This window comes from Ascidia mentula, chromosome 3 (genome assembly GCF_947561715.1).
Source record: "Ascidia mentula chromosome 3, kaAscMent1.1, whole genome shotgun sequence".
Lineage (NCBI taxonomy): Eukaryota > Metazoa > Chordata > Ascidiacea > Phlebobranchia > Ascidiidae > Ascidia > Ascidia mentula.
The window spans coordinates 2844372-2867646 of NC_138568.1; the positions used below are offsets into that span (position 1 = coordinate 2844372).

Genomic DNA, 23275 nt, shown 5'->3' on the forward strand with positions numbered 1-23275 from the left:
AGAATGTACGGGCGGTGAATGGCTGCTTATCAGTTCTTTATCGAGAACGACCTTTTTTACATGTAGACTGACAACACGTAATATATACGTTTGAATAGCTTAGCTTTGTCGTTATAATAGCTTAGGTTTTAATAGCCTTCATTAGCTTAGTAATGCCTTTCGTTGCGACTAATCATGTCCAGGCAATCCATCATTTTTGATCAGGATACAACGTTGCCACGCGCTTGTTGCTGGGTGCGGGTTTGGAGCTCAATATACGTTGATTGCAGCTGTGCTATATTGGCAAAAGCAAGCAAAACCGAAAATGTAGTATGACAATCACAAGTACATTAAATATGTTGGTGGGTTTATCATGTTGGTGGGTTTATCACCTACAATGTGCACGTTCCGCAGCATTGCTAATTGAGTTGCGCCAGGAGCCAAGATACTAAAAAAAAGAAATTATCTAATGACGTTGCTAAGCGGAATAACACATGACAAGTCGGAGCACAAACTTTACCAGTTGAATCTTTGCAAAAATTACAACCGACTGGCATAGCAATAACATGGCAGAAAACAGAGACCCGCGCGCGACAAGTGGACATAAGAAACAGATAAACGCGTACAATATAAATGCAAATAAGCCATCCAAACTTACCCATCACTCAATAATCAGGCGCACAATGTACATTCAACTACATTGGACATAAAACAGCTAGGCCGGGAGCACCGCGTTGAATTACACATTGACTTCTACAACCGTTAAGCCATAACAGCGCACAGAGAGCATCCACTGCTTCCTACGAACATTAAATGACTGACAAATACTAAAGATTGCGATAAACTGGCCAGCGCTTAGTCTGCATTTGTCCTTGCAATTGACAATACTTTTCATGTGATAAAAAGAAACAAAATGTATTTAATAACTCTCCAAACGCTGGCGTAATCAAACAACGCGTGCGCATTAAAAGCGAGCAATCTGTGACTTCCTATTCCTGTCTGTGAATGAGCCCCGGTAAATGACGAACTTATTTCGCACGCAGGAGAAGTTGCCTAAAGAAGGCAATGACGCGTGGGGTCAGTCTGCGCTTCACCAACCTCGTAGGCAAACGATACGAGTATATTGTTTCACTTCCATTGCTGTCGTGTTGGCTTATTGCCGGAATGCGAACTGAAATAACAAAAACAATGCTCTCCCAAATGCCATCATATATCTGTTTACCAACAAAATTAATCCGATGTTTGGTTGCAAAAATATTATACTGATTAAAACTTTTAAAGCAAACCGTCATCTCGGTAAAAGTGAAGCAGGAACTTCCTCATATAACTACCACCATAATAAATTGGGTCCTAACATGTACCAGTCTGCAGTTTCAGTTTACCACGCGCCCTGTCAGGTGGTAACACGGATCTAAAAATAATCCCAGATAAAGTGTCTGAAAAATACGTAGGCAAGTGTGAATGCACAATCGACGGCATTTGCACTGATCTCTTGCAACCTCGGAAACTAGCCAACGCACTTTGGCAGGAAACGAGTGTCGACACAAAAAACAGAAAGCACGCTGCAGCCGCCAAACATAAAAAATTATATTCTGTTCTGATATTGTCTTGTAAAATTAAACAAACTTAACGATCTCTCAATCGTGCGCACAATGTACATTCAACTACATTGGACATAAGATATCTTATATCTAGGCCGGGAAAACAGTGTTAAATTACATATTGACTTCTGCAAACCGTGGTTAAGCCATAATATCGCACAGAAAGCATCCACTGCTTTCTACGAACATTAAATGATTGACAAATAGGAGTTTAGCGGCGTTTGGCAACAAACATAACGAGAAAAACATTAACTTAAGAATGTGATAAACTGGCCTGCGCTTACTCTGCATTTGTCCTTGCAAGTGACAATACGTTGCATGTCATAAAAAGAAACAAAATGTGTTCAATAACTTTCCAATCGCTGGTGTAATCACATCAATCAACATGCCAATGTTCTCTATTCTGACTGTCTGCGTTCTTTGGCAACGCGTGCGCATTGAAAGCGAGCGGTCTGTGACTTCCTATCCCTGTGAAATGAGCCCAAGCTGATGAACAAATTATTTCGCGCGGAAGAGATGGCACCTGAAAAAGGCAATGACGTGTGGAGTCAGCCCCCGTGTTTACCAACTTCGTAGTGCGAAGACATTGTCTCAATTCCATTGCTGTCGTGTTGGCCTGTTGGCGGAATGCAAACTTAAATGACAAAAACATTGCTCTCCCCAATGCCATCAGATATATGTTCACCAACAAAATTAATCCGTCGCTTAGTTGCATAAAATATTATATTGATTAAAACTTTTAAAGCAAACCGTCATCTCGGTAAAAGTGAAACACGAACTTCCCCATATAACTACCACAATAATATATTTGATCCTAACATGTACCAGTCTGCAGTTTCAGTTTACCACGCGCTCTGTCAGGTAACACCGATCTAAAAATAAACATGAGTCCCAGACAAGGTGTCTGAAAAATACTTTGGCAAGTCTGAACGCACAATCGTCGGCATCTGCACTGTATTCACACAAATCACAAAAGATGACTCACTGCCCTGCACCTTTTCACAGGTTGTGCCCGGTTCTGACTTTGTGCACATGCTCCTGCGCCTTTTCATAGGTTGTGCACGGTTCTGACTTTGTGCACATGGTTGCTCTTTGATAGACACATCAGCCTTTTCAGTCAAATGTAGTTCGCACTGATGATAAACGCAATAATGTTCAAAACGTCTGCATAGCTACAATGCTATCAGCACTTTTTTAGCCCTTGGAGATTGTATTCATTATAAAACCCTCCAATCATTTTGCACATAGAAATACCTAAATTTCCCAAAATATTGGAAACCACCTTGACTAAAATGTAAACTTGTGGCATATTTTTATCGATTTTGTTAAACTATAAACTTTTCTTAAGATGTTAGGCGGACGAAAGCGTAAATACTACGCTTTCATCATTACGCAAAAATGTTTTGTACATTATTGTTACACCCCTATTTGACTAAAGTTGTGGTAGGTGTTGGCAATTTGGCTACAGATATGAAACATCTGCCAAAAGACTCATATTTTACATCATGGCCATTTACTTATATTAGTGATTGTTATTTACCGTCTTGACGATGGTCAGCAATCAGCGGTTGATGTCGCTTTCGCTCCTGAACTTTATCACGAAGAAAAAGTAGACGTCATTTCCTTTTTGTTTACTTCCTTATTTGCATCAGTTATGGCAGTAATAATCATGAGGGCGTTGACACTGGAAAATCAGTAGAAAAGGATTATTAACTAGATTGAGCGGTGATAAAATGGATTGATTTTGATACATGAGGCAGAAAGCAAATCATAACATCAATAAGATTGTTTTTGGTGCCCATTGACCATCCTGTAACAACTTAACTGCCTCTCTTAGTGAGAGTTTAAGAATATTCTTATGTTAACAGCTTTGGCATGTCTCTTAGCGTATAGGCAGGTTGCTGCCGTTTTGTTGGTGGCTAATGCAGCTACCGACCTTTTTTTCCAAAACCGTATAACTTTTCACCCATTCTTATTAGGTTTCGTGAAAAGTACGCGCATATTAGATTTGGATTTTATTAGATTGAATCTAATAGGTATTAATGAATACTGCTGTATGCGTGTAGAAGCAAACGTCATATTTTGTAATTGTTGAGGTTTTATGATACAACACATCTTTAATACGTAAGGGTTGGACTGATCACTTATTCTTTTACGTAAATGGTTTGTTGCAACACAATGTCCTGTTGGAAAGAGCATAGGAGTACTTGTTATCAAACTATGATACTATTTTAAACCTTGAAAAACTTGGTACTACTTAATGCAACTTTGCACATACTGCTGACGACTGTGGTTTTATGGTGTTGTCTATTTTTAAGGTATAAACGTAAGTTTTGTAAAGTGTATCTCACATAATGAAACAAACAACAGCCTGAAGTTAAAATGGAAACCTCGAGGAACATGGAGAACAACATTTCAATGACCGATGACGACCGTTTTGAAATTAATCGTTGTATACCTAAACAAACGATCTTCAGCTGTTCAGTGCCTGTTAGATGCTATACACATGTGTTCCTTGAGAAACTTCACACGGTTAGTAAAAGCGAAATTTGGTCTGGCACTAATGCTGCAAAATATTTATATTTGTTTTATTTGCGGCAATCCTAGAAACTTCTCGACTCTTTTTTATCGACATGGCCACCGCTCAAACCGCAAATTCAAACAGACGAAAACACGGACAAACAGGAATTCGAAGAAACGGTCACAAGTCAACTATACAAGAATAAAAACTCCGAGGTAAAATTACTTATCTAGCTAAGCTGAATGTTCTCTCTGTGACATTATTTTTCTTTTTGTTTAGTTTGACAAGCTTTTCAGAATGCTACAGCGGCGGAAAAGTAGAGTTGAACATTCACGTTTGCTGTTTTGTGAGAGATTTCCTGTACGAATTTTTATTGGTTATAATTTTGATTCTTTTTACTAAATTATTAACCATAGACCTAAAAACTATGAGTTGCTTGGGTACATTTCACGAAAATATTATCTCTTTACATGTTTATTATCAATATTTAAATGGATATCGTATTAAAGTGATTTATGCAAAATAAATTACACTCCTAATTGTGTTTCTTGTTCGAAAGTTCCTGATAAATTACTTACAACGCGCACTAAAAATTTCGTCAGAACTTGTCTTGATTTTAAAACGTTTACGAAATCGGGGATATTTTGTGTTACATCATTCCCTTATATTACAGATATGGTCAACAAAGTATGCCGATTTGCGCTTGGAGGAAGCTCAAAGAGCTTTAGATGACAATAAGGATGTGAAGGTCATTGTTCAGTTTAACCACCTATAGGCTATTCATAATGTGTAGATAGGGACTAGGAGCAGTACATTAATGCAGTTACAACATTGCAATGCTAGAAACGTTGTAGGCACGCTATAATGATGGTTCCCTTTACATTATGTAGGCTAAGACACGTTACGTGTGATTGCATGTCAGTACATTAAAATTACCACGAGCAAACTTTAGTGTTTCTTTTTAGTCACATTTTCCCCTTTTTTGACGAAGAAACCTAATGTTTCGTTTTATTTTTAGGACGAAGAAAATGTCAATACTAAGAAAGCCTTTTCGAAAATCTGCTGTTTTCGAGATAGGAACAAACCAAACCCTTTATTTCACTGCCCTGGTAGAAACGGTGAATTCCGAGGGTGTAGTTGCGACCCAGAAGTTAAAAAAGGTAAAAATAGTGATAACCTTTCTCCCTCATCCCGACATAACAAACAACAAAGTTTTTGATGCAATTTACACAGAGGACGACTACAGAAGCTTCATTTTGTTGCAAATAAAAACAATTTTACAACCGGAGGGAAGAGGAACCATGTGTCCGGAGCTTGGGGGGCTCCAGTGGGGGCTTTCATTGGCTGGGAGCACCGTAAGATGCTCGATTGTTAATATTTAAAAGAGCGATTTAATGCAACACAAAGCAAACTTAATCTATTCAGTCGGCAGTATGAAATAAATGGATTGCATCATGCCCGTTTACCCACAAAAAGAGTATTTTCCTTCCATAAAACATGAAATAAATGTGAATATGCTGATACCATATAACTCACATACGTTTTAGAATGATGGACCACTGGATTTTGTTGATGACATACGCATTTTCCCCCAGGGCTTACATCGCAACCACTATCTCGACTCGAAGTACGAAAATTCTCTTTATTTATATGGTTTGATTTAAATGTTACAATACCATTAAAGGTGTGACTTATGGAAAGCCCCATGTAAAAAAACGTATATGAGGCACCTTACATAACATCGTAGCATGTGCATCTAGCACAGGGGTTCCTAAACCAGGGTCCGCAGCGACTTCATGGGGGTCCGATATAAAAAAAACATAAAACATAATTATTGGTAAGTTTTATACAGTGCGCATCATCACTGCTGTGATCATAACTGAAGTGGTTTCCTAAGTTTTGCAATACGTTCATTGCACAATTACACTTTTAAACGGTTCTTGCACTATCCTTGTATCTAACGACTTAAAAGTTGTTCAAACTCAATGGGCATATTGTACGTAGCGCACCTAGTATACTCTGTGCACCCTGCATACCCAAAGCACCAAAAGACCAAATGTTCCTGGCGCACATAACACACCCACCTAGCATACCAAACTGTACATAATGCACCTAGTAACGCACCGAATAGACATAGTGCAATTAACCTGCAAATTGTACAAAGCGCACCTAATACACCCAAGTGTACTTTGTACACCTAGCATACCCAAAGCACCAAAAGACCAAAAATACCTGGCCCACATAACGCACCCACCTAGCATAACAAAATGTACATAGTACACTTAGTAGCGCACCGAATAGACATAGTGCACTTAACGTGCAAATTGTACATAGCGCACCTAATACACCAAGTGTACTTTGTACACCTAGCATACCCAACGCACATTTTAAACCTAACAAATCATAATGTTTTGTTAGGTTTAAATGTGCATAACGCACCCTGCGCACCAAACCGACTAGATGCACCTTGCGCACCCATAACATGCAAAACGTACATTACGCATTTAGTATACCCAACAAATCTAGTGCACACAACGTGCATATTGTGCATACCGCACCTAGTATACCAGTGGTTGCCAACTTTTTTGTCCTGTGCACCCTTTTAGTCAATATTCAAATCTAATTCCCCCCTACAAATTTTTTCTCAGCTCATAAACGGCAAATGCAGCAATAACACATAGCACAGACAACCAGTAAGAGATTAATATTGTGACTCAAATTATTCCCCCCTACAAATTACAAAATTCTCCCCTAGTGGGGAATTTCCCCCTGGTTGGGAACCACTGTAGTATACCATACTCTACACACCTAGCATACCCAAAGCACCAAAAGACCAAATGTACCTGGCCCACACAAGGCACCCACCTAACCTACCAACCAAACCTATCATTCATATACACCTACCATCAGTGGTGGGATTCAAAGTTTTTGTCAGCCTGTTCTTTCACAAACGTCATATTTTTCACCAGGTTCTAAGATGCAAAAATCCATTGACAATAACCAACGATGCTAACCGGTTCGCTGATCTCACAAAATTTCGTGAGACGGTTCTGTAGAACCGGTGCGAACCGGCTGAATCCCACCACTGCCTACCATACCATATATATATTGAACACAAAGCACATGAAGAAACGTAAATAACACCTTCAGCATCAGTAGGGAACATAATGTATCTATACATGATGTACACACCGTATTTTACTCGCATTGAAAACAAGCTAATACTTAATAGATATTGACATTTGCAGTTAATCCGGTTACAATTTGTTTCAACAAATACGAATAAAAATTCCAAGCGTAACAAACGCATCCAAGCGAAACATCGATGTTTGATGCGAAACAAGAAAACGCGACACAGTTTCGTGTTTGTTAAGAGATGAGTAGCTGCGTTTATGTCGCCGTGCCAACAACGATATCGGTTAGGAAATATTTCGAACAAAAAATAGTTTGAACGCCGATAACTTCACTGGGTAACGCCAGCAATCAGTTTCAGACATCAGCATACAGATATATGATATAGGCTATATATCATATAGCCTACGCCTTACGACATGTGTAACACATAGCCTATGTGTAGAGTAGACCATCAAAACAAATTCAGCAATATCAAAAAAACAAATATTTTTGAATGTAAATGGCCTACCCTACACGATATGTATAATTTAAAGCATTGTAGCAGCCTCTCAATAAAATTGTTGTGCTAAAAGGTTAGCAAGTGGTAAAATTATTGAGCTAGATTCTGCGTGCAAATTCTTATCCTTGGAAGGTTTATTCCAATTCACAAAGTACACAACTGAAACCATTGCATTAAATATTACTGCGTTATCTGATATGGTGGTTGAGATCCCCTACGTATAGGCCTATGTGATTGTGAAGGTTGCCTGGCAAGTTGTGCACTTGCGCACCAGTGTACCTTGGCCACTGTAGCTCAGTTGGTCGAGTGTTGGGCCTGGTTAGGGTCGTGAGGTCAAACCTCACCAGGAGCTTGATTTTTCAAATCTTGCTCCGACTTGTCAGGAAAAAGTGGCTGATCCATCTTGGCTGCTACCAGATTGGAAAAAATGTCGTGTGCGGAGGATATATTGTTCGCGCAATTAACAATCGCTGAAACGAAATCCTCCACGCAAAAAACAAACTTTCCAATCTGGGGCTTCTATGCCTGGGCTGCCAAGCCTGCAAACCTCTTCACCTAGAAATGTTTTAAATCAACTTTAGTTTTAAATAAATTTGCTTTGCCCAAGTATAGTGCAGTAATACTTGTGTATGGTGTTGTGTAGTGCTCAAGTCAAGACTACATATTGCTCCTCAGATTCTGACCAATTGGAAATGGGTGAGTTAATGTCAGCTTATATAAAATACTAATATGCATAATAATTCCATTTATTTATTTCATCATAATTTTCCTCTTAAAAATTGGTATTTTATAGAAACACATCGAAAAGTTCATCCCTGCTCGGATACAGATTCAACCCGATTTTTTTGCCACAACAATTTAACGAAACCAGGTAAAAGTAATATCAAGTTATTTAAAACCAGTTCACGTTTATAACCATAGAAAATTGAAATAACTGTTAAGTTAGAATGACCCAATAAAGCTATTTTGATATTGATATTAAAATACTGTATTAAAATCCTCACTAACGAACACAAGTCATGCACAAACACAAGCCCAAACGACATATAAAAACTGAAATATTTAATTGGGATTTTTATTTGATTTGGTTGATTCCATAGCAAGATGTGTTGTTATATTTTAAAGTGCATGTCATGGCAACTTTGTGTAAAACTAAAGGTACATCTACAGGACAACAAACATACTTCTAAAGTTTTTGGGTTCTATGTCTACTTAAAAAAAACAGTGGCCATCTGTCTGCAGCTCAAATTAACATCAAAATCCATTTGTTGCACTTGTTGTGCTTCTGTTTAATGCAAAACTTTACTAAACCAGTTTTCCAATTTTTCCATTTGTATGCCTGAGGCTTGCTGCCAGCACTCACATGAACAAGTACAATAAACAACTAAATCACCTTCTATGTCAAGCAACAATAATCTCAATGATGTGCAAAATGTGCATAATTCAATTTCTTCAGTTTGTCGTGTCTGTCTCTGATCTATGACTATATGCTTGCTTGTGCACTGCTTTAATAAGAGACTGACTGTTAAACAACTTTATTCGCACAAGCTTTCGCGAGATTGATCTCGCTTCATCAGGTGCAGCATAATGTACATAGTACACCTATTAGCACACCGAATAGACACAGTGCACTTAACGTGCAAATTGTACATAGTGCACCTAGTATACCAAGCATACTCTGTACACCAGGCATTGGTTTGGTTTATTCCATAGCAAGATGTGTTGTTATATTTTAAAGCGCATGTGACATGGTCATGGCAACTTTGTGTAAAACTAAAGGTACATCTGTAAGACAACAAGCATACTTCCAAAGTTTTTCGGTTCTATGTCTACTTAAAAAAAACAGTGGCCATCTGTCTGCAGCTCAATTTAACATCAAAATCCATTTGTTGCACTTGTTGTGCTTCTGTTTAATGCAAAACTTTACTAAACCAGTTTTAAAATGTTTTCCATTTGTATGCCTGAGGCTTGCTGCCAGGCAGTGGCGGATCTAGGGGGGTGTTTGGGTGTCAGAACACCCCCCTCAGCATTGTGCTATATTGTTTTGAGGGGTGTAAAACTGCGGTTAGCATTACGCAACGCAGGAGCGAACACTTCGGGCCAGTGTTCGTCTCCGAAATTTCCTTGTTAATCAGTCGCGCCCGCCGCGTTCACGCGGCGATGACCGTATTCGAAACAATTATTTGCTGTGCCGTTGATACTCGAAAACCGTTTTTAAAATAATTATTTCTGCAGCAGTTTCAACACAACAACTACAAAAGTTATGTTGTTTGTTGTCACAACGCAAAGAAATCAACATAAATTACATGAAAAATGGCTTTGAACAACTATTTTAATTTTTGCCGATTTTTTCCACGAGCGCGGAAATTATGTCGCTACAGTATTTGATAAGTGCAAGGCCACTTAAACGTTCCTGCCCCATCGTACAGATTAAAGACTATCTGCGAAGATTACAAAAGACCGTTTAGCAGAAGCAGTTGTTACTAGAAGCGTCCAGAATATCTAAAACGTCCGTCGTTACGGTGGCCACGAAGAGGAAAACACTGCGTACCGCATAACCTGATGGTTGACACAACTTTGCCAAAAATTCGCTGTAGAGGCTGCTCACCAGAGAAATACTTGAACAGCTTTGACTGATGCATGTTGCTACATTGTTTCGGTTTCGATTAAACTTTACTGGACAAACTAAATTATTTTGCGGCAAGTGCTGCAGCATTTTATTGCGTTCTCCAGAAAATGTGACGTAATAATCTACAAACGAGAATCCCCCAATTGTCGCAAAACAGTGATACTACAGGAACAAGGAGATAAACTAATGACATTTCCAATCAGGACATTCTCCAGATAAGCCTCGCTCGCGACAAACTTCTTGCGATATTGTCCTGAATCTAATTACACGCAACGAAGACGGAAATAGTCTAGCGCTAAGGGTGTTTTTTTTCACCGCCAGATACCCATTTTAGCCTAAGCCAAACGCGATTATTGGCGTAGTTTAGCAAACCAAACGAGATTATTGGCGTATTGTAGCCTAAGCCAAACGCGAAATTGGCGTGACCAAACTCGGACACCCCCCTCATTTTTTTTCTACATCCGCCACTGCTGCCAGCACTCACATTAACAAGCACAACAAACGAATAAATCACCTTCTATGTCACGCAACAAAAATCTTGCTTTTGCCTGATTTCGTTCACAATGGTTCAAACACAACTTTGATCAGCTGTATCTCAGAAACCTGTGGCCGTATCAAGCTACTTTTTTCACCAAAAATGTTTTAAAATTATGACTATCTCTTAGTTTAATTATTGATATTTTTTATTTTTCCGTGTTGTATGCACTTTAAACAGAAAAACCAGAAGATGACCCCACTAGCTCAAAGCTTTTTTCTGTGCCTGACAAAGAAGTTCATGGATCAGAAACACAAGACCACAAAGTATTTGTGGAGTTCGCATTCGATGCTGAAGCAAATTCAAATGGTTTGTTAAAACAAGATAATCATATGTTTTGGTACAGCAAAAATACAAAGAATGAAATTTGTGATATCATAGATTGCTTTAACTCAGGCCAAATAATTAGTAAATACAATTAAGTTGACGCAGAAGTACGCATGTGAAGGTCGCCTGACAAGTTGTGCGCTTGCGCACCAGTGTACCATGGCCACAATATAGCCTGTGAAGCCACTGAGCTCCTGTAGCTTAGTTGGTAGAGCGTTGGGCCTGGTTAGCCCAAGGTCTGGAGTTCAAACCTCACTGGGAGCTTGATTTTTCAGATCTCGCTCCGACTTGTCGGGAAAATGGCTGATCCAGATTGGCTGCAATGCCTTGGCTGCGAAGCCTGTGAACCTTACAATTAAGTTGTTTTTATTTCGGCTCTTTATTTAAGCTACAATAAATTTTTTGAAATCTGGCCGCCTTTTTCAAGTTTTTCTTATTTTGATTCACTTTTCAGAAAAACATAAAATCGAAATTCAAAAACAATCAATTGGAAGTTTTGTTTGGGATCAAATATCAATTAAATCTGTTGATGAGAAATTGGAAGATAGCTCACAAGATGTGCCCGGCTTTATGAAAGCACTTTTAAACACATTTCTACAAATTATTGATGATTGTCGTCCACTATCAGAAAATGATTGGATATCTGCCAAAACTTGCTTTTTGCATAAATTGATGGAACTGTGTCACAAAGCCTATGAGAAAAAAGAGCCCTTAACCCTTGCAGAAGCAATTGCCTCTGCTTTGCACATTATCAATGCTTTATCAATTTCTAAATTTGATGAGTTTGTTCTTTCCCAAAAAGAGAACGACAACTATTGGAAAATTATGCCCTTTTTGTGCTTTTGTTTGGCAAATCAACATTTTGCTGTGCTTGCAAATCCGAAAAAATCAAACAACAAAGATTGGTATGATACCAAATGTGATATCCTTGCAAAACATCTTAACAGTCTAGCCGCAGGTGTGTACAACTATACTCTGTTCCAATATTACCCTATCCCTACACATACAAAACTATTGAACATTGCATGAAACATTACTATGTATATCATATATTGACACTGTTTTAGGCAAACGCTTTACTCAAACTGAAGAAAATTGTATATACCTGCTTGAATGTGCTCAGTTGATTGGTGATAATTTCCTTGTAAATGAAGTTTCATCCAAAATGCAACAAAAAACATTTTTGTACAAAACCTGTTCCACAACATGCAGAGAAAAAGAGGAAAAGTTGCCACAAATTTTGCAGCTGGTAATGTTCTATAATCATACGCAGTATTTGCAGAATCACTTTGAAATATAACAAAAATATTGTTTTAGGTTGACCATGATGGCAATATCTATGACCGGTAACACTAGTTTCTGCCTTTTAAACTTGCGCAAAGTGAACTCACTCAATAGATTAATTTTACACACAGAGCCAGAGATCCACCAGGCCAAAGAAGTGTTTACATTCCACCCGGCGACTCAAACCGTGAATCCTACAGACTTTCAACTTTCATCAAATACCCCCAAGAAGTACCAGTTAATCCTAGACATTTGGCTTCTGCTGGTTTTTACTACACTGGTTACAAAGATCGTGTCAAATGCTTTAGGTATGAAAATATTTTTTTCTTTTTTTTTTGCTTCATTTTTATGTCTATGTCTACATATTTTTTCTGCAGAATTAATCACCTTTTTGCTTGACATCGTAATACTGCGGTGCTTTATTGTTATGTCTACAATTTTGTTAAACTTTTAGTGCGTTTAGTTTTGCACTGTTAGTTTTAAAACTTAACCCTTGCCACTTGACCTCTTCGTAACTAAATACGTCTGACTGCGAAAAGTAAAAAACAGTGTCGTAGCGCCGTTTAGTGGGCAAAGTTTTTTTACTTTCTGTTACGAGTTATTTGTTTTGAAAACCAGATACTGGTGACAACAAGCATACTGTTTGTATTGTGTAATTTGTGTCTGTTTTTGTAAATACATCATCATTTCAAACACATTTTATTACTTTGTTGTTTTTATTTAGATAAAAAAATTTATATTTTGTTTTGTTGCTGTGTTTTTTGAATGAACTTATCTAACATTCTTAGAGCTTTACCATCCCTTCTAACATAATAACTGTTGTCTTAAAGTTGTGGTCTTTGCTGTGAAAACTGGGTTTTCGGAGATGATGTAAGATCGGCCCAATGGCACCGAAGTGATTGTAATTTTGTCCGTGGCTTGGACAGTGACAATGTCCCCATTGGTGAGACCATGTGAATGTTGTTATATCAAAGGAAATGTATGGTTGTTTGTTTGGATTTTAATTCAACTAAATTGTTTATAAAGGTGGAGGAGGCCTGGCAAGGTTTATGGTTCCACCAAAGCACCATGATGGAAATATTGCCATGGAAACAGCTCCAGTAAGATTTTGTCAGACAAAAACAACATTTTTGTGACTTATTAGTATTTGTCAGCTTTTTCAAGCAATTGGTTTGAAATGAAATGTGCTATTACTTCCAGTATTCCAATACCCAGGCATTAAATATTTATCACGTTTTACAGCCAGCAAACTTTACTGCATCAAGTGGAACAGCAAGAAATGTCCAACAGACTTCACACCAACCATCTGCGGGATCAGTACTTCTCTCTTCATCTTGTAAATATTGTAGAAATTAGTGGTAATCATCTGACAGTTGATAAATAAGTCATAATCTTCACAGCAAACCAATCAGTCCCAATGCAAACAGCCAGACCAGTGCAGAGAAATCAGGCGCCATCATCTGTCTTTCAGGTGAGATAAATCATTTTAAATGCGTGATTTGTGTTGTGCAGTAATGCAGGCCAATTTCCTTCTGGCAAGTTGACTGTGTACCATAAGGAAGTATCATTTCAAAAGTTTTAACTGTGCTTGTTTGTGACTATAGATTGTGGAATTTGCCACAATTCCGTCTGCCTACCATGAAAACTTTCTCAAAAATCTTGATTTAAGAAAAGAATCTGAAAGACTGTAAGTTGATCGAGTGGCAGTGTGTTATGTAAACACTTGCAATAGCATAAACCTCAATCATTCAAAATTTGTTAAAAAAAACAAGAATCATTTAAAATTTGTTAGGTGAGTTGACACTGCACAATCCTGTGATTACTTTTTAGTCGTACTTTCGAGCATTGGCCATCAGAGACACCAACAGTTTATCCAGCCGACTTGGCAAAATCAGGATTTTTCTACTTGGGAAACCTGGACAGGGTTCAGTGTTTCTCCTGTGGTGGAGTCTTGAGAAACTGGAACTATGGAGATAACGTGAATTCTGAACACCGTAGACACTTTCCACACTGCAAGTATGTATCATTTACTAGCACATAACATGCCCAGTAGCTGGCCAATTGCACATAATATATATATATATATATATGTATATATATATATACATTGTTCTTCCTAAAAGACATTACTATCTTTTTATTGTTTTCCTGGTTATTACCAGAAAAATTTACCAACAAATGGAGAAGCATATACAACCAAGAACTCAGTGTCCTGAAAGCTGCTTTTTGTGTAAAATAAAAAAAGATTTCAAGGTTAAAATTTTCTGTCATTTGGATTTTTGTTATAAGTCAAGCATATTTCTGTAGACTGTGTCAAGGAGCGGAACCAAGGAATGTGCCTTTAACCCCAGATGAACGAGCAGCTGCTCCACCCCAACAGATGGTATTTCATGAACCACCAGATCCTTCTGAGAATGAAGCAGTAAGCAGTACTTCTTTATACTTGAACTCAACTGTTTTATGAAGGATCACAATATGTGAAACCAAACATTCTATAACATCATGGTGTACTCCATAATATTGTGAATAAAGCTGTAGGCAGTACTTCGTCACCAGTTTACAACAAAAATCAAGCCGTATATAAGTGTCTGTAATGTTGTAAAACTGTGTGGGACATGATACATCACTTCCTTGTTTCGTATTAGTTCAGTTGCCAGAGTGTAATCTGACGGCACAAAATACAACCCATTCTCCAATGCATGCACTTTTGTAAGCTTCTTACACCATTGTTGCACACCATAATATGTACCTGGGTATTTTTCCAGTTATTTTTGCCAATGTTGTTGACAAGATTGTGTCTACATTGAGTACTTCGCAGCCAGGGTGGTTGAATAAATGTTAACTGCTGCTGCCAGCTTCGTTAATGATTTTGTTTTCGGTCCACGATGCACTTAATGCATATTTAATGAAGTTCCTCCTTCACCATTTCAGAGAGATTTGCGCAACATGTTTCAATGTCAGTTCCCTGTCAGCCCTCACATGAGAAATGAAGACACCAGACTGGAGACATTTGACCAACGTTGGCCATCAGCTCAAATTAACGCCACACCTCGACAAATAGCAAGAGCTGGTTTCTTCTTTTTAGGTAAACTTATACATTTCTATACACTAAACAACACTAGCAGCGGATGTATGCATATTTCTGAGAATAAACTAATGATGGCATCAAGTGTCTTATGTTATTGGGACAAGATAGTGTGTTTATTCCACCTTTGGAATAAAGTTTCCATGCAGTATTATAATTAAATATTTATGTACATGATTTGAAGCAGTATGTCACAACCAACTTAACTTTACCTTGTTTGAGGCTTTCTTCGGGTAAGTGATTGAATGCTGTTCCTCAAAAAAGGGATTTTGTGCACCCAGAGAATAACAAATACATAATATTCTCTTTTTAACAAAATATGAAAGTGGTGAAAAATTTAAAACACAAAAGTTGTCTTATAAAGCAAACCACCATATTTCTTAATATGAAGCACTGATTCCTAAGTATTTGTTCAAGTAAACTCAAACATAATTCCTGTCATATAGGAGACAGAGACCGTGTGAAGTGCTGGTATTGCAACGGAGGTTTACAAAACTGGGACCAACAAGATGAACCTTGGACCGAACACGCCAAGTGGTTTCCAACGTAAGTTCGAACCTTTCTCTGTGCCCAAACCCCACAAAAGCATCAGAGCATTCAGAAAAGGACAATAGTACTTTTTCTAGGCTGGCAAAATGTACAGCAGACATACAGATTTGTCTGGTGTTTTACCATGGGGAAACCCCTGCTGGTACAGTTTATGGTGATGATATACTGTCATCTCCACATCACTTCCTGTGCTGCCTTATTTAGTCATGAAACGTATTACAAACACATATATAGCTCATCCTCTATGGTTTACCATTTTGTTGCATTAATTTTATTTTACAATTGTTATTCTTGCAAAAGGTTGGAAGCATTGATATATTCATAGGATAAATGAATATTTGACAGCTTTCTAACTTAACATTAAATATTATAATGAAATCCATAATGTATTTAGAATCAAATGTGTATTCATCATCACTTTTACAACAACAATTTTATTCAATCCAATTACTTCTCCAGGTGCGAATTCTTGCTGCAAAGAAAAGGCCCAGATTTTGTCCACAGGATGGTGTCCATGTTTCCTAACCTGCCCCGACCACTACTTCGTGGCCCCTATGACGTACCCCCAGCAAACCCAGGAAGAAGAATTCAATATGGAACAGCATCTGCCAGGGCACCCTCCCCACCACCACCTATTATTGACCCCCAGGTAAGTTCATTCTGTGCAAGGTTGTCTCTTAAACAGTGACTAGGATTGATTGAAATTGGGGGTGTTCATAAATTTGACTGATCAATAACTTCTAACAACTAGAAAACACTTTATATTTTGCTTTGTTCTTTCAACTCTGTTGTTTGTCATGAAATATAATCAATTATCATTAAAAGTGTAAACAAATATATAACTGTGAATAATAGCTGGCATGTTTGTTGGTCTGTATTCAAAACCCAAAGTTGTTTGCTTTAATTCTTTATACATAACTTCAATATTGAATTCATTTCTTGGTTACTTTGATTTGATTTATTGTGAAATCATGTTATGACTACACACAAAGAAAAAGCTGTTAAGTTGATAAGGAGATCAAGAAACCATTTAACAAAACCCCTCCCATGGATACCAAAAGCTTGGATCTCACTTTCTACAAAATTGCTTGGTTTCTTTCTACAAAAAGAGGTGTAATCGTGCTGTCAATGGCCTTCTGGAAACAAATATTTTCGACAACTACTTCCTGACCTGTGCTGTGAATACAAATCCAAAATTTGTTAAACCTGAGCAAACAATGCCACAAAGTCTACAAACATTTGGATGAGATTGTGACACCAGAAAAACATTCCTAAACCAAACAATGTTCCTTCTTAAGCAAGATACAAGTCCACTTTGGAGATTATGCAAATTTGGAGCAGCATTGTTACACCTTAGTACGATACTACATGTTCAACATCTCATTTGCAAATATCCCTTTGCAAAACTCCACATGTTGATCGGTCAGAAAAGGTTTGGTTTTCATTCTCTTGATTGCTATGGGAAAAAAATCCTCGCATCGACAAATGTTTGTCAAAAGAGACTTTGCAGTTTCAGCTGATCTCGTTGCATTCTTTGCAAATTCCAAAGTTTGCCTCGCCAAACTATGTTCTAGGGGGTATTTGATTCATGAAAATTGTCACTTATTCAAAAGCAAATCAAGCATATCACATGTTTGTTTTATTTTGTTATTAAACTTACATTTATTTTGGTATTAAAACTTTCAGGTGTCAAAGTTTATTGATTTTGTCTGTGTTCTAATCAAGTTCTGTTTATTTAGGCTGAATTACAACGAGAACGTCAAAAGATCCGCGATGCAATGAATTCTGAAATTGTCAAAGCTGCAATCGAGATGGGATTTGAGCGAAAAGTAATTCGACATATTGTTAAAAGGTAACCCACTAATTCACTCATATCTTCCAGACTTGATTATGTGCATATTAATATTTAGTTATATTTTTATTTGCTACTGACAAAATAATAAAAATTATGAATATTTTTATGAAAGCATGAAATTAATTTAAATCTAACATTCTCAAAAACACCCGCAGGCGAATCCGTCGATCAGAAATGTGCACCACAGTTGCAGAGTTAGTGGATGACGTCACAAGCAACACAAGTGACGTTTCCGACAGCGATGATGATGATGATGAAACACCCGCAAAACCAACATCTGCAAAAGTTCCAGGAACAGGTTTGTCAATCTTTATCCTCTTGGAAAACCTTCACTCCGGAAAAAACACTGAAAAATTGCTCACAAAAATATCTAAAAAAATTTGATATTTTTTTTAATGCATTGAAATAGGTTTACTGGCATCGCAGCTAAACTAGATCAGCCACCTATACCATGAAATATATCGAATTAATATTTTGCAGTGGTAAGCATCAAATATGTGGGTTGACACTTAGGCATTTTATATAAAGATACGGTATGTATAAAGACTGATACGGCATGTTTAATAATTTTAAGCGTTTTTGAGATTGATCCAACATAATAAAGTTGTGAGCTTTTAGAAATACACGTCACTTTAAAAGAATGCCTGTGTTATTTGGAAAGTATTTTACAATATTTGTGTAATAGGTGGTCAACCAAAATCAATCCAAGGCTCCATGGTGGCACAACCTTCTGGTAAGTTCTTTTTTATTTCTTGGTTAAATTAAATTTAACAAAACCTTTAATAAATATCATATTTGAATGATTCAGGTTTCACTCTGCCCATTCTTAATGTAAAACTACAGTGTAAAGATCATTCCAACATTGGGTTGGAATAATATCTGTGAATATGGATTTATTGAGAACATTTTGACCCGCTTCTTTTAAATCTAATAACAATTTTGTTTCAGTTCTTTGTTTCTCTGCTTTTTTGTCTCAGTTGTAGCAAAGTAATCAGCAAAGAAAATTTAGGGGTCAGCTGAGGCTTGGGTGGTTGTCAGTACAGAAAAAGACAAGTTTAGTTGTTAGTTTAGAAAAAATTGTCTTTTCTTTATTTTCCGCCCATTGAAAAAGACGCTCAATGCCCTCCTAGAAGATTGATCGAAATTAGGTTATAACCATTAATCTAATATTCTTATTTGTACTCGTACGATAGCCCTTTAACTAGAAGTAGATTTTATACAACTAGAATACAATATTATCCTATCTATGTTCACTCTAACACTAACCTAGCTGGTGTCATAGCTTATCATGTATGCCAAATACTAATTCGCATGCGGTGTTGTTGCTTGCACTGTTTTGTTGTCTAACACTTCAATGCATCCTCTCTGGATTCACATGTGAAGCACCATGAAAGATTGGAATTTGAAAGAACCAATATTTGATCGTCCATTTATTGTTTTGTTAATACCTTTCACTGTGTGTTGCACCTCTTTTTACTTGTTGTGAGATTATTGTTGTGTTTTATTTGTCGCATTTTGTGTTCAATGTTTTCACATGTAATCACTTTTGTGGAATTGCAGAAAATCGCATTTAAGACAATTCGCGAAATTTTTGTTTTTCAAATTTTGCTAGTGACCAACATAGCAAAAAAAATCTAAAGTGTGCTCGATGGTGGCTTGAAATGATAACACATTAAAGAAATAATTTGTTGGCTGGCTTCCGCAACCATAAAAGGCAATAGTCATAGTTATATTAGTAGTGCCAACATGCAAGGCATTTTTAAGGATTACAAAGAGCATTTTTTGTTAGAAGCAAATTTAGAAATTAAGTGGGTGTATCATTGCCTGAACCTTTGTATGAGTGTGGTGGAAACTAATCTTACTGCATGGTGGAAGGCTCTGCTTAAAAACATCAGCGAAATAGCTTGGGTTTAAACATTGCCAAGGATCTCACAAAATATGTTTTACCTACAACCAAACAAATATTTGCTGGCATGGCCAACTCCATTTTCTGCTTGTGTCTACGATCATCATGCTCGAAAGACTTTTTCACTACTGGGAACTTATGTCTTCTTCAATAATTGTTAATAGCGAAGGCCAGTTCATTAATTCAGTTTGGAGTGGTGACCTTGTAACTAACTCAGTTGCAGGGTTCAAGCACATTCAGGTCAGGGCTATTTGTTTCGAAAAAGGTATGATAACAAGTTTGGTGAAGATGGTTTGCATTCCAAAGTCTGTAGTGATCAAAGAGAGATAATGCACAAAGGAAATATATAAGTTTGTGGAGTTTAAGGTCTTGTTTCCATACATACCTTATTAAAGTCTAGTTTAGTAAGGTAGGTATTACATGAAATAAATTATAAAGTTCCATATTTCTAATGATGTATATCAGCCAACAAGGTTTTGTAAAGTTTAACGAATTGCAATAAAAACCAATCACAATGCCACAGACAGTGTGTTAGTTTAAAAACAATGGTTAAGGTTGTAAATACATTGGAAGAACAATTTATTGAAGGTAAAGTTTAGCACACATGTTTATATTGGCAAGGTTGCAATTGTAATAGATACAGAATGTGCAAAGGGTTTTGTTTCCTTAGGTTTCAAAAAAATATGGACAAAATTATGTCCTGTCTATGTTTTACTGTATGACAGATTTATTGAAAGAAAAAAGATAGATGACATAATAGTAACAGAGAGTTATTGCAAAAATGATATATTTGTTAATCTCCACACTAATAAGCACTTATCAATGTTTATGATTTGTTTGTTTGTTTGTTTACTCCAAAGTTGGCTGTATTGCAAGTTTCTCTATTTTGATACTTTCAGGTCTGGCTGCTGCAGCACCTAACGAGCCAACATCTATGGAAAGTGAAGGTACAACTTTTATACTATTCATGGTTTATTTAGAGTTGCATCTACACGAGGGAAAGTGCTGCTTTTAACAAGTATTAGCTGCATATGTATAAAGTATAAGTCATTAGTGAAGTCCTACAAGGAAAGTTATGACTTTCAGATTGTGCCATAAAAATTATGTTGGCACATGGTTGATTAACCTCTATTTTTATTGCTGGTCAAACAGAACCATCCCCATTGGAAGCAAACAAGAGTTGCAAGAAGAAAAGAAAACATATATAACTAAATTTTAAACAGCATTCAGCACCAAATGATGACCTAACCAAAAAGTGCATAGAATCACGATAAAATTACCCAAAATGTGCTAAATTTTACACTGGCTAATGACAATGCATTTCTTCCCTTACTACACAACCTAAAACTCTAAGGCAACACAACTGCTGAAAATCTTGATTCTTCATATTCTCGGTCAAACAGAGCCATCACCATCGATGCAGGCAAGAATTCAAGAATTGCAGGAAGAAAGAAAATGTAAAATCTGTCTGGACAACGTTGCTGATATAGTCTTCGTTCCATGCGGTCACTTGTGCAGTTGTGGTAGATGTGCTGAAGCTTTGAGGAGATGCCCGATGTGCAGAATGAAAATTGAGAAAGCGATCCGCACATATATGTCCTGAGGCAGTGGGTGGGTGGGCAAAAAAAAAAAAAAAAACTTTGTAAATACATAGGCTTGGTGAAAAGGAAAATTTACTTTTCCAGAGACATTTGCATAGTAATTAAGTGTAATCCGTTATACCTTAGCACAATTTTCTTGCAACTTCCTCCTGTGCTAAAACTTAGTATTTGCAAAAAATCTAATGACCATCTTCTTGGTGCACACAGGAGGTGGTGTTGCGTTTAATGATTAGTTTCATCAACAAACAAGGAAGTTTACTTAATTTTTCTGTTCACATCACTTATTTTGCTTTGCTGTTAGTGTGTATATTTGTTATGTTGTCTTTTGGCGCTTCAAATAAGTCATAAAAGAATACTCAATTGCTTGGCAGTACCTACAGATAATTGTAAATACACAGCGTTGTTTCTTAGTGTTTTGATGTTTGTGTAGCTGATCTTGGACATTGTCAATTCTCATTGTACAAACAAAAATCATTATTGCTGAAACCATTTGTTGTAAAAATTATACTCACATAAACTAAGTAGTTGGTCTATTATGGGATAGGCTTTTCATTTAATCGTGTCAGAGGAAATAGGGGTTTCATCAGATAAACTACAAAATGTTGCTTGGTTTTGATATACCAGAAGTCGCCAACCTTCAGCATACAATAAGTCAGTTTGAACTTAATGAGTCTCGCAGCCATGAAATTTACAAAGATTCTTTTAACCCCTGCACAGAATAAGCGCCGCCGTGCATAGCCTACATTGTCAGCACCGAAAACTTGCACTTGGCTCCATGCAGACCCAAAAGCGCAAGTGTTGTAAATGTGTTCACGTTATTGTTTTTTATCCTAAACTAGTTTGTCGTTGTTAAAGTGTCGGAACATGGGGATTAAAAAGCTGAGTAGAGTTTTGAATTCGTGGGTTGCTGATATCTGTACTGTAACATTTGGTCACTTGTGACCAGGGCTGCCAGATGTTCACAACACTTGACGGCCAATTTTTTTTTCTCTCACGGCCAAAATTCGGCCAAATCACGTTAAAAGTTTGATGATTTCTACAGAAACGACTATATAGCCGGAAATAAATTCGTAAATTGTATGTTTAAAACACTGTTATCTATGCTTATAAGTGGTTTCAAAACCGGTTATGTTGCTAAAGCATTACGATTGCAGCATAATTCTTCACAAACTCAGTCACGATTAGTTTATGACGTAACAATTTTTCGGAGACATATTTATGACAACACAATCGTCCACAAATCTATTGATAACCTGAAACCAGCAATGCCTTTTGTGGATATATATAGTACCAGGTGAAATTCGGCCAAATATCTGCCTTACGGCCAAACGATTTTTTCGCGGCCAAGCCGATTTTCAAACGGCCAAATTTCTGGAATTTGGCCTTGAAGACGGCCAAATGGCAACCCTGCTTGTGACTGCACGACGTTTAATTTGCAGCTCGGAAGCGCCACCTGTCGAAATAGACTCAAAAATATCCTTGCCACTAGATGAAGTATGGAGAGCAATTTTAAACATTCGCCGACAACCATTTCGATATTTGGGGTCGAGGAAAGTTGTTTTTATAAGTTTTATTTCTACCTTTGTTTTGTATTTGCAAGTTTGTATTAAAATTAACGACAGCGTCATGTTTTTACGAATTCACTGTGCTTTTGCAACTATTGTTAAAATTTTTAATTTTGGGTGCTAGTGAGAATATTATATCACAGGTGCTCATGGCACTCCGGGGATTATAAGGTCGCTGCATCCCTTTCGTCTCCTCCAGAAACA

The 23275-nt window shown here is 37.2% G+C and overlaps 1 protein-coding gene across 4 annotated transcripts; it reads left to right on the forward strand.

Annotated features, from left to right (window-relative positions):
- The first annotated feature begins 3900 nt into the window (after nucleotides 1–3900).
- LOC145894098 (uncharacterized) lies at nucleotides 3901–21916 on the forward strand. 4 transcript variants are annotated; one of them, XM_082982555.1, is made up of 29 exons: nucleotides 3901–4112; nucleotides 4188–4316; nucleotides 4381–4461; nucleotides 4775–4849; nucleotides 5120–5261; nucleotides 5335–5456; nucleotides 5649–5728; nucleotides 8379–8431; nucleotides 8529–8606; nucleotides 11080–11208; nucleotides 11681–12184; nucleotides 12294–12475; nucleotides 12544–12572; nucleotides 12642–12818; nucleotides 13341–13453; nucleotides 13537–13610; nucleotides 13753–13846; nucleotides 13911–13981; nucleotides 14115–14197; nucleotides 14341–14526; nucleotides 14800–14932; nucleotides 15442–15595; nucleotides 16042–16141; nucleotides 16604–16793; nucleotides 17884–17996; nucleotides 18155–18297; nucleotides 18685–18732; nucleotides 20805–20852; nucleotides 21309–21916. In XM_082982555.1, exons 1-29 carry the CDS (start codon nucleotides 3963–3965, stop codon nucleotides 21506–21508), a joined length of 3681 nt encoding a protein of 1226 aa, XP_082838681.1. In that variant the 5' UTR covers nucleotides 3901–3962; the 3' UTR covers nucleotides 21509–21916. The 4 variants fall into 4 exon arrangements, with proteins under 4 accessions (XP_082838681.1, XP_082838682.1, XP_082838683.1 ...); XM_082982556.1 differs by having other exon boundaries at nucleotides 14818–14932; XM_082982557.1 differs by lacking the exon at nucleotides 21309–21916 and adding an exon at nucleotides 21058–21286.
- The last annotated feature ends 1359 nt before the right edge of the window (nucleotides 21917–23275 follow it).

What these genes read in the sequence shown, in the direction of transcription:
- LOC145894098 (XM_082982555.1), top strand. Translation starts at nt 3,963, where the DNA reads ATGGAAACCTCGAGGAACATGGAGAACAACATTTCAATGACCGATGAC. An exon ending in AGACACTTTCCACACTGCAA is followed by an intron (nt 14,527 to 14,799) that starts GTATGTATCATT and finishes TTTTGTTATAAG; the next exon opens with TCAAGCATATTTCTGTAGAC. An exon ending in AACATCTATGGAAAGTGAAG is followed by an intron (nt 20,853 to 21,308) that starts GTACAACTTTTA and finishes TCGGTCAAACAG; the next exon opens with AGCCATCACCATCGATGCAG.